At 43.9% G+C, this 12,040-nt stretch overlaps 1 protein-coding gene across 6 annotated transcripts in view; it reads left to right on the top strand.

Annotated features, from left to right (window-relative positions):
* LOC119165345 (multidrug resistance-associated protein 1) overlaps window positions 1-12,040 on the top strand; it is a 120,749-nt gene that overhangs the window by 87,089 nt on the left and 21,620 nt on the right. For all 6 annotated transcript variants that reach the window (XM_075871564.1, XM_075871562.1, XM_075871561.1 and 3 more), the window contains 4 exons: window positions 2,352-2,528; window positions 4,217-4,384; window positions 5,454-5,704; window positions 10,631-10,865. In XM_075871564.1, the coding sequence (XP_075727679.1) occupies window positions 2,352-2,528; window positions 4,217-4,384; window positions 5,454-5,704; window positions 10,631-10,865 (831 nt within the window). The remainder of the gene's footprint in view (window positions 1-2,351; window positions 2,529-4,216; window positions 4,385-5,453; window positions 5,705-10,630; window positions 10,866-12,040) is intronic.

Below are 12,040 nucleotides of genomic sequence, written 5' to 3'. Positions count from 1 at the left end.
ACAAACAGTTCTGTCTCTCGGTCTTCTTTGACCTAGAGAAAGCATATGACACAACTTGGAGATACGGAATTCTGAGAGATCTAGCTAACTTAGGGATTCGCGGAAGAATGCTGAACTGCTTACACGATTTTTTATCGAATAGAACTTTTCAAGTACGTTTGGGTACGGTACTGTCACGAACATTTGTCCAAGAAAATGGTGTACCACAGGGCTGCGTTTTGAGCACCACCCTGTTTATAGTAAAAATTAACTCCATCAACAGGGCTATACCCCGTACAGTCATGCACTCCATCTATGTTGATGATCTACAAATTGCATGCCGAGCCTCCAGCCTATCATCCTGCGAAAGGCAACTCCAAATTACAATAAATTGGCTTACAAAATGGGCCGACCAAAATGGTTTCCGCTTTTCAGCCCAAAAAACCACAGCTGTTCTCTTTACACAAAAGAGAGGACTGTTCCCTGAACCCGCGCTCAAACTATACAACATCAACATGCCGGTAAAACAAGAACACAAATTTCTAGGAATCACATTCGACCGAAAACTAAACTTTCTGCCACACATAAATGCACTGAAAACTAAGGCAAACAGAGCACTCAATGTGCTCAAAGTACTCTCCCATAAACACTGGGGTTCCGATCGATTCTGCCTTATACGTATTTACCGATCCCTTGTACGCAGCATTTTAGACTACGGATGCATAGTCTACGGCTCGGCGCGAAACTCATACATCCGCCGTCTTGACCCTATACACAACCTCGGTCTCCGTCTGTCAAGTGGTGCTTACAGAACATCACCTGTGCAAAGTCTATACGTAGAATGCAATGAGCCCCCTCTATGTGATCGAAGAGCATTACTAACCTTGTCATATGTTTTAAGAATAAGGTCGTCACCTGAACACATCTGCTATGAAATTGCCGCAAAATGTGACTCGCGCTCACACTATCTCAACAAACCGAACCTAATCAAACCACTTGTCCTACGTTTCGAGGAATACTGCCGCTTTTATACCATCCCTGTTGAATCACTAGATGTCGCTATTAAACCACCAAGACTGCCGCCATGGTTTGACCTGTCACAGCTATGCGAATTTTCACTTAGCCGTTTCAACAAAAAAAGCACCCCACCAGAACACATAATCCAAGAATTTTATACACTTCAGCACGATTATAGGGATTACGAAGAATTTTACACAGATGGCTCAAAAACGGAGGACCACGTGGGTGTTGGGATTGTGACGACGAAAAGCGCAATATCTGCGAAAGTACCTCGTAGTTTTTCCATTTTTTCAGCTGAAGCTTATGCCTTGAGTGAAGCAGTTCGGAAAATCATCGCTGAAAAATACAAGAAAGCAATCATATACACCGACTCACTAAGCACACTAAAAGCACTACATATAAAATCCGAATGTGAGCCTATAGTAGGCGACATTCTAAACATGGTATACTTAAACAGCCAGGCAACCTGCATCCGTTTCTGCTGGGTCCCAAGTCATGTTGGGATACCTGGAAACGAAAAAGCAGATAAGTATGCTTCCCAGGCAGCCCATAAAACAGTAACAAAAGTAAAAATTCCCCTTAAAGATATCCAGAGAACAATTCGCCTGGCCCTACTAGCAAAATGGCAAAAGCAATGGGACACCTGCACGAACAATAAGCTCCACCTGGTGAAACCCACACTCGGGGAATGGAAGACCTGCCGTCACCAGCAACGGTTTATTGAAGTTGTATTATGCCGACTTCGCATTGGACACACACACTTGACACACAACTTCTTACTCGCAAAGGAAGAACAACCAACGTGTGAAAAATGCCAAGAAGCGTTAACACTTATGCACATCCTAATCACATGTCCTACCATTGAAACACAGAGACAAAAACATTTCAGCAAGCTATACAAACAACACGTACCTTTACACCCTGCTTTGTTCCTAGGAGATGACCCTCTAGTACCTCTGCCTGACTTGCTAAACTTTCTGAAAGAAAGTAACCTGTTAAATAAGCTTTAAAATCTCATCTTTTTAGCGTCCATTCCTGAAAGTCTTGTGTCTGGCGCAGCATAGCCTTAGCTGCTTTTGCGCCATAAAAAACCAAATTAACCTAACCTAACCAACACTAGTATTGGGGAAAACCTATACCAAATACTAATCCTAGTGCAAAAATGTTTTGACAAATACTAGGCCAGATGATTCATTGCAGTATTTAAAGCATGGGATTCTCTCGCTAGTATTTTTTCACTTTGCGTATGGAGTAGACAATGGTGGACTGAACAAACCTTTTATTTGTTCCTGGTAGAAGAGGGAAGTATTGTCCAAGGTAAGCGCACGATGGTGCTTGTTCTACACTTGCAGGGCTCTCTAGCCTACTCGCCTCAGCAGGCGTGGATCCAAAATGAGAGCGTCAGGAACAACATCCTCTTCGGCCACAAGTACGACAAGGACCGCTACGATCAGGTGGTCGAGGCATGCGCCTTAGCTCCAGACCTGGCAGTGCTGCCCGCGGGTGACAGCACTGAGGTTGGCGAGAAGGTAAGTTCTGTACCCAGGCCTAGTGACTGGCACTGTACTTCTTAAAGTAATGTACACATGACAGTAAGTGTTGTGCGAGTGGTTAAGGACTAACATTCCTGATGGTTCTGTAGAGCACCTTAACTGGTGATATGGCGGTCATTCGCTAGGCACTTCATCATTTGCACATCATCATCCTCACGTGGCAGTGGCGTAGCCAGGGGGTGGAACTTGGGCCTGTGCCCCCTTCAAAGTTTGTTTCACCATGGCATACAGCGCAAGAAATGACCATGTTATGAAAATCCCCCCCCCCCCCAAGAAAAAATATGCCTATGCTCCTGTCACGTGGTGTTAATTACCAACACTTGTGGGGACACATTTTTAGAATGTTATGTGCCTCCGATGTCTTCAGTTCACCATGTCTACAATGCGTATTAAAGACGTGTCAACTGCTACGTCACAGGAGGTCGATGTGCTGGTGTTCTTCATCACTATTTTGAAGTCGACAGATTTACTGAAAAATGGAAGGGGAGTACAGCATGAGCTCCGTGTATGGTGTGTACAGTTTGAAAAAATCCCTGAGTATGTACACACCCGTCACCTACATTTCGTGTCGTATTCCCAGCTTCTTCTCTTATGGCTATCGTGTATTCGCCCAACGCAGTAGCCGGGGGGTTATTGTGCTCGAGCTGAAGGTCGGGGATGATAGCCCGGTTGTAGTGACATTTTTGATGAAGGCAAAGATGCTTGAGGCCCGTGTACTTAAATTGCAGTGCATGTTTTACATTTTGGTACACGTTAAAAGCCCCGGGTGGTAGTCGAAATTTTCAAATTTCTCTACCAGGGCATAACTGATAATCATTTCGCGGTCTTGGGACGTTAAACCTTAGTGATTGTTTTAGTGATTGTGTATTCATATTTCTCTCAACTAATAGACAATGATGTCAAGGAAAGTATAGGAGATGTTAAATCGCAATGTAAATATGAAGAAATAAAAGTGGGCTGGGAAATAGAAGATAACTTGCCTCTGACAGGGACCAGACCTGAGGCCTTCGAATAATGTGTTCGATGCTGTACTTACCAAGCTACCACGGAGGCCACCGCCCCTCCACTTTGTGAGGTATATATGTGCATTTAGAATTTGGAGCGTCAGTCAGTGCCACCAGTAATCATGATAGTGAGTGTGGAGCACTCTTTTACAACTTGGTGTCGTCACATAGCATGCCATCTTATAAGAACTGCCAGTGGACCAACAATCTCTTGCATACTACTTGGAGGCATCAAGTCTCCCGAAAGAAGACTGTTAGTTTTCATTAGTATTGCATCTGACAAAAAAAGCAAGGCTTTCGGTTTCCACTTTTCTTTTTTGTTACAAGATTGGACACGTAAGATGGCATGCTTTTTATTGTGGCACAAAACTGAAAAGCCATGAAGAGTGGTAGACAGTCCCTTCAAGAACCGCGGCTCATAACTACTGGTGGCTCCCAGGTGGTTATGAAATAGCGAAGTATTAAAACATTCTAAAAACCTCCTCTACAATCAAAAATTTTAAACCACCGTTCTTGCATATGCAATAATGATTTAGAAACTTGCCAACTTCGTTACCCAGCCAAGTTCTGCATATACAGAAGACCTTTGGTTGGTGCTGAAAAGGCAGAAAATATAAATGCTCGCCTTCGGTAATTACCTCTTCTCATTTTCACTGACAGGGCATCAACGTGAGTGGTGGCCAGAAGCAGCGCATTAGCATCGCCAGAGCAGCGTACAGTGGCCGGGACGTCTACCTACTCGACGATCCATTGAGCGCCGTCGACTCGCATGTAGGCAAGCACATCTTCGACAAGGTCATCGGCCCCAAGGGCATGCTACGGGACAAGGTGAGAGTGCCCGTCATATAATCTGCCTGTATGTAAGAAGCAGTGTTTCGATGCTGGTATAGGGGATAGTCACTGATAACACCTCAATTACACTTCTGTACTAGGCTAGTCGGGGCGAGCTTGTCAACCCATCTTTTGTTACTTTTCTTTTTAGATTATCTTCACAATGACGGAAGAGTGATGCAATGGTAATGAAAGCAGAAGGTATAACGATAGACATAGAGAGCCCGTTGTAACTGTTGCGAGTTGTTGCTATTGCTGTTTTTCTTGTTTTGTTTTTCCTTGAGCACTATACACTCATTTTTCATGAACACTATATAGCTAGTTCAGCGTGAATCTCATCTAAAAATTAAGGGTGTTGGTCCTATTCCCAGTTACGGTGACCGTTCCCGAGTAATGTGTATGTGAGAGCTGAGGGGTGGTCTGCGAAAGCGCCCACCATGCAGAGGCGTCATTTGCGGAATAGCATGGTGAGGAGAATAGCTCGGATAGTAACTCATCTTGCCTGTATCGAATGCCATAGCAACCTCATTTAGATGCTGAATTTTGTTCTAGTGTAAGGTTGAAATAAGGCCACCAGAAGCAAACTTGAAAATTTTAAAACGTCATTTGCAATGCAGTGAGACCCCCCCGACACCACTTCCCATCCATCGATGCTAGCTGTACCCCCGTCCTACTCCCTAATCAGCTATGCACTGGTGTGCTGAGATTCCAAAGCATATTAAAGAATATCAGGTTGTCGAAGGTATAGGGAGTACTCAGAAAGGGTGAGCCTGATGTACAAATTGTGGTTTCAACACGTGAAATCCAAGAATTTCTTTTTCGTTTTTTTTTGTTCTTTCAAAGGTTAGCATTTAGAGCCCAACACTAGACCTGTAAATCGTAAAACTACTCGCATATGACGGTGAGATAGGAGATGCTATGTAGAAGTTGATAATTATTCCTCAAAATACTCCACCTCACTGAAGTTTCAATGAAGCATACAAAACAGTCAGCTCTTATTGTTTCATTTTTTATTTTCTCAACTCCTTTTTTTTGTTCACGCCAAATTCGCCTGTCCTTTGAGCAGACTCGCGTGCTGGTCACTCATCGACTCTCGGTGTTGCCCGAAGTGGACACTGTGGTGGTCATGCGGGATGGACGCGTTTCGGACTGCGGAAGCTTCCAGGAGCTGTTGTCTCGGGGTGGCGCCTTCTCAGAGTTCCTGACGCAGTTTATCAAGGAGATCGAGCAGAATGAGGAAGGCCTCTCGGAGGAAGACGTGGAGCTCTTCAGCGCCATCGCATCGCACGCGACCTTGCCTTCACCCGAGCTTGTGCGGTAAGCTGTGTTGAGGCATATATCCACTTTCTGGTGGGCTTCGGTGCTCAGTTCGAGATTTCACTCTGAAGGAGTGGTGCAGTGGACCCCAGTTGCTCGGAGGTTGCATTGCATACAGTCATCAGCGAATTAAATCTTACGAAAATACTTTGAATGAACTCGTATTTCTAATTCCTCCCAGAATATGGCCCTGAAAAGTTCCTGTGAACAATAGCACTGGGGAAATAGTGTCTCCCTGCCTTACACCCTTTTTTATTGAGATCGTGTTACTCTCTTTATAGAGGACTATGGTGACTGTGGAGCCAATGTAGATTTCTTCCAGTACGTTTCTATATGGTTCGTTGATGCCCTCTTTGTGCAGTGCCTTCGATTGAATTAAAAGCATTTTCATGTCAGCTATGATGGCTATATATTCTGCAGTAACTGTATTTCGCTGTATTAGGGCTCTAACTTGTACATATTAATGTAGCCAAAGACAGGATTCGGTGGGTTGGGAGATAACAATTGTTGAAAATTTTGAGTTGCCCATGAGAATTGCAAGTATACGTACAAAAATGCATGCACATACATGAAGCCTAGTTAACACCCTCACCGAAAAAAAAGTAATGTTTCAGCCTAAGGCCCTGCTTCAGGACAGGCGTCAAAACACACAACTCAGACAACCTATGGAAGGAACAAGAATGCATTCTAAATTCCGATTTAGTCGGGGGGTCTATGTTTCACCCAAAAAAATGAATGTTGGAGAAGCCGCAGTGATGCTGAATTTGGTAAAGTTTACTGCTCATTCACGTAAGATATTCGTTAAAAGCTTCCCAGTAGTGATTAGGAGCAAACATCACCTGTGGAGGCCTCTGACTAATAAGCAAGGAGTGCTTACAAGCAGTTTTGTAGATCGAACTCCAGATGTCACTTCTTGGACTGACCTTGTGCAAAGAATAGTGAACCCAGAACAAAGTTGTTTATATCTATTGCATTATTTCTTTTTTGAAACTGCTGACTTGTGTGTCGGCCCTGCTAGAAGAGACAAAAATGTGCTTCTACCACTAGCAAGAAGCAATATAGCATGGCATGAACTCAAAGTTTTGAAGAACTTACAATGTTCTAGATGTAGTATGCACATCTGTTTCTTTGTTAGGAAACACCTTGAAGTAAAACAAATGCATTTGAAAACGTGAGGAGTCAAGACTCTGCGTTCATCCATCCATCTATACGTTTGTGCATCCATCCATCTTCTTGTCTGTCTGTCTATGCGTCTGTCCATCTAGTGAACACTCCAAATACTACCATCTCACATCTTTTCATCATATATTCATCATATACAAGTACTGCCATCCAATGGACATTCCGAGGTCTAAATGAGAGTTGGCTACCTACTACTTGTGTTTCATTCGCAGTGTCAGTTTCTACCAATATGACGTTATTGCCAGAGTGTGTAACCCTACGGCCCTGCTCTATTATGCATATTAAACAATTCTTACATGTATCAGCAACAAAGCACACCTTTCAGACATCCCTGGCAGTTGGTTTTAAAAATAGGCTTAGGTGCATGCAGATAAGTGTAGGAGATTTGAACCAGCATTAGACAAGTTGTAGCTTGTTTTATGTTTCAGTTGCACTTTCTGGTTAGTGAAGTCGTCTGCTTATAAGCAGGAGATCGCAAAGCATTTCATAAAAATCCCAGTCTCGTGTAAGTGTTACCGCAGGACAAAATAACTATCACCATAAGCGTGCTCAGGGCTCTTTTTCAATGTATTCCCTCTTGATGACTAGGATACGATAAGCAGCTGAATCCCCCCTTTCATGTGTGCACCTATGACTTGTGACAACCACCTGTCTTTAGTAGTATGTTTAAGGTATGCTGAGATTTAAACAGGTTTTTTTATACATATGCGCAAGAAACACGTTTATGCATAACATAGGGTTCACAAATGTGGGTATTTTTAAATAGTTGACACAAGCATATAGATGAACAAATGTCGTCTGGGGGCAGTAATGATATATCCTGTGATTTTTCATCACTTTCTTTCTTTAGCCTGGCTAAACTTAAATGGGGCATCCCGCTCACCTACAGTGGCATTGAGTAGCCACCCAGGTGAAAATTTCCTGCTGGTTGGCTATTGGTTCAAGCAGTGCTGGTTTATTAGCACATTCCCAGTAGGTAATAGAATCAGCAGGTGATGGAACCAGTGGCTGATGGAACCAGTGGCTGATGGAACCAGTGGCTGATGGAACCAATGGCTGATGGAACCAGTAGCTGGTGGTTCCAGCGCAGTGTTGCAGGCAGTCGGCCAACTTGTAACTCGCCGACATGGAGCACACCTCCAAGCAACAAAGCAGGCAATAAGCCTGATTCGAGCTGCATATTGTCTGCTGCAAGCTTTATTGTTGCTCGAACCAGCTGAAATATGGCCTGTTTCTAACTGGAAGTTAGTCCCTTCACAGCTGAACAATCGTCACATTCCATTTTCGTAATACTTAGTAATATGAGTTAGTAATACGAGGTACAGTGGTACCAATGAGCAGATTAAGTTTGTTCCCCTCAATAGAATATAGTTCTAAAGGGGCTGCTTTTCCAAAGTCCGTTGAATACATCCATTACACACAAGCGTTGATCTACTACATTTCATTAAAAATCTAGTATTTACACTTGAAAAAGGTAATCTGCCAGCTTTGGCTCTCGCTCAAATTGTTCCGAATGAAAATTCACCGGGAACCTTGATCCGCACCACAGATGTCTGTATTGTCAAGGGCAGCCAAGTGATGCAGGCAATCTATGACAAAAACTATTATGTTGTCAATACAGATCGTAACAGCAGATATCAATCTTTAAAAATGGTACTTAACGTCCATTTGCTGGAAGCAGTGCACATGACGACGTACATATTAAGCGAATAATTTTTACATCTATACAGCCTCATTAGTCCACTCAGCAAACTAGAATCAAGCAGTGTGTTAATACTTCATTATATAGAGACAAAGGATCATGGCTTACTTACAGCAACCGGCATTCATATGCGAATTCATTAACATCACAAACACCAATGCACGATGACAGTGAGCTTAATAAAGAAGCATTCGGGATATGCACAGTTTACTTATATTTAAAATAAATATGCAACTTACCTGCATGAAAGATCGATCGCTGAGATACAAGGTGGGCCTCAATCTGCACTCACGAAATCAAGACACTGCATAGCATAGCATCAAGAACAGCTTAATTAGGCTGATATTAACTTGTTACATTTTCCACAGATGTAACTTATCCAAAAATAAACTATTACATGCTCATGTCGCACAGATTCCAGAGGAAAATTGGAACTAACACACCGAACATACAAATACAAAGACAGACAAGTGACGACAAGCACAACATGTGTTGTACTAAATTACGGCTCTAAGACGTCATAATAATTTATACGTTATATAAGGCTGCTATTTCTCATGCTTTTACCTATAAATAAATAAATAACAAAACTTTTTATTCTGCAGCATTTTTATTATTAAGTAGCTAACTATTCAGTATTAATTTGAAAAAAAAACGCACGCCAATAATAGATACGAGACTAATGCTACTGAAGAGTAGCTGGTACCAGTACAGCCAGCAGGCAACTTGCTGAGACCACCAGCAGGTCAGTAGACAGTATACTGGTCCTAGTAAAGAGCCAGTAGGCACCCTGCTGGATCCAGCAGAAAACCAATTGGCACACTGCAGGAACCAGTAAAAACTAGCAGGTAGCTTGCTGGGACCATCAGCAAGCTAGGAGGCAGCGTGCTGGTCCCAATAAAGAACCAGTAGGCACCCTTCTGGAACCAGCAAAAACCAGTAGGCACACTGCTGGAACCAGTACAACCAGCAAGAAACCAGCAGCCTAACTGCTGGTTCCATCAAAACCAGCAACTCCCAGCAGGGAACCACCAGAAAATTTTCACCTGGGCATATTTCCTCGTAAAATATTTGACAATAGCCTTAGATTTCTTGAATAACACGAAAATTTACCATTGGCCCTGTTGGCCCCAACACGAAAGATGCAAGAAAAACTAATCTCGGGATGATTTCAGCCCACGATGGCATAATCGCGTCACGGATCGCCCAAATTTGTGACTTAATCGCGATGTCAATCGGACTTCACAGGATGGCGTCATTGAAATCGGCGTTGGCGAAAGGAGAGCCCATCACAAAGGCCGTCCTCAAACCAGCTCACGGTAAAGGAGGCCTGGAATGCCTCTGATCGTGGAGGCCATGCAGAACTACGTCAAGTGCGGAACCATTTGGAGGGGGGGCGGGGGAGAGTCAGTAAATCCATAGAGTTTCCAGCAAATACACTAGAGGGAGTTCTAGCGCTAGTGTCTATGGAAACTCCAACGCATGGTGCTTGAGCGAGCATGAGAATTACGGGTAGTACAATGATTTGCCTAGTCTTCTTACTTTAGGTGCTGTTTGGCTTTTCATGGCTTGAAGCTGTTTTGGCACGAAACAAAAATCGGCCAATAATCAGCAATTACGCTTCACCGCTTTAATGTTTTTGCTTCTCATTCATGATTGGGTTACGAAGCTCTAAATAGTTTGTTCTTTCCTTTAAAATTAAACCAAAACACATCCATAAACAAAGCCTCAAGTTTGATTCGAGGCCCACAAGTACGAAGACTAGGCAAATTTATGCACTACCCATCATTCCCATGATCGCTGAGCGATCGCAGTGCCAAAGTGTCCTCTAGTTAGTTTTAGAAAACTCTCTGAGTACTTTTACTGAGGAGAAAATGAAGATTGCTTTTGGCTTCAAATCCCGAATGCATAGGGGCCACTGAGTTTTTGTGTAATAGCTGAACCTGTCCATTTAAACATATTATCATTAGTATCATTACAGTGTTGCCACTATGTGGCATTTATGCATGATTGCCGCTTGTGTATGACACCATGTCGTGCAGGTACCGCTCGGCACGAAGCGAAACGAGCGACATCGATTCGAGCGCCCCTGAGGACTCGTACCTTTCGGGCAGCATGCGACGCCGCCGGAAGTCGACGTACCGGAGCAGCGGCCACGAGTCACCTGGTGGCGCTGGAAGCAGCATGGTGTCAAACGTGGCACGAAGCAAGCAGCCACTTGAGGACAGGGCATCCAAGGCCAAACTAACCGAGGAAGAGATGGCGCAAGAGGGATCTGTAAGCGTGACACTACTCAAGTGTGATTCTATCGCACCTGGTGATCTCGTTGCATCACTCACGCTTTGTTTTCTTTTAAATGCGAATGGAATTCTTAGTCGGCGTTGTCTGCATCTGGCGTTGATTTCGGCGGTGTCCGCGCACCAGCAGGTTGATCTCTCCACTCTGACTCTTTCTCCCATAGCAACAGCTGCGGGCGAGCGTCCCTATCCTCGCCCCTAGCAACCGGAGCATGTGGTGTGAGAGTGTAGGAGAGGGTAGGTGCAGTGCTTCGCCGCTCCTTTTCTCGCTGTTCCTTCTCTCTCCTTTCTGCGCCCCACTCTCCCATCTGCTTGCGCCTCACTCTCGACTGTTCCCTGATTGGCTGTCTCTCAAGAACATCTGGAAATGTGTGCTCGAGACATCGCTGTGAAACGCTAATGCTGAGCCGAGAACGCTGGCGCCCCACTCTCCCGTCACTGTCCACTGGTGGGGCGCCTCTCAAGGCGATGGCAGAAGTCAGTGAAGATGAATTTCTGATGGCAATGGTACCCTCGTTCAGCGCAAGATATGCATTCGGGTTTCCTCACGGTTCCCATCGGGGAAGGGAATCGTGAGGAATTTTTTGTGTTAGTATGAAAATGGTCAAGTATTAGCGTCGTTCTGCATAGTATGTAGTGCGTGTTCACTAGTATTAGGTGTTTTAACAAAGAGAAAGCGGACATGTCATAAGAGAAATACACTGCGCAAACAGTCCAGAAGAAGGACGTGAAAAACAAACATCGATGTGAAGTGCTGGTTTATTAGCTACATGTTGACTTTGTGAAACGGGCTAGTATTCAAAGTTTAGGACAAAGAATAGCCGGATGAAAGTAGAAAAGTAGTGGGAAATCCTCACCAACCAACATCCTTTCTTCTTTCTTTTGGGGGATGGGGGATGGCCGCTTCACGTACCTTTTTACGTGTTTTAATATGCCAAGTGTTTCAGCTCTTATAGGCTTGTGTTAACGTTGTGAAGCCTCTTCATTGCTGTAATGCTGTAGAAATGGCGGCATGTGCTACCACACTAGCAATGTCAACTTTTAAACGTCTTAAAGCATTCCTACAGTCGGGGAAATTTTTCTTCATGAATATTGGTCATCAAACTCGTCATTTTTATACTTCCTGTGGACTTGTTCATGCAGTTCTTCTCCACC

The sequence above is a fragment of the Rhipicephalus microplus genome, chromosome 8 (genome assembly GCF_043290135.1).
Source record: "Rhipicephalus microplus isolate Deutch F79 chromosome 8, USDA_Rmic, whole genome shotgun sequence".
Taxonomy (NCBI): domain Eukaryota; kingdom Metazoa; phylum Arthropoda; class Arachnida; order Ixodida; family Ixodidae; genus Rhipicephalus; species Rhipicephalus microplus.
Note: the sequence above shows the minus strand (reverse complement) of the source record. Positions and strands in the feature narration are given on the sequence as shown.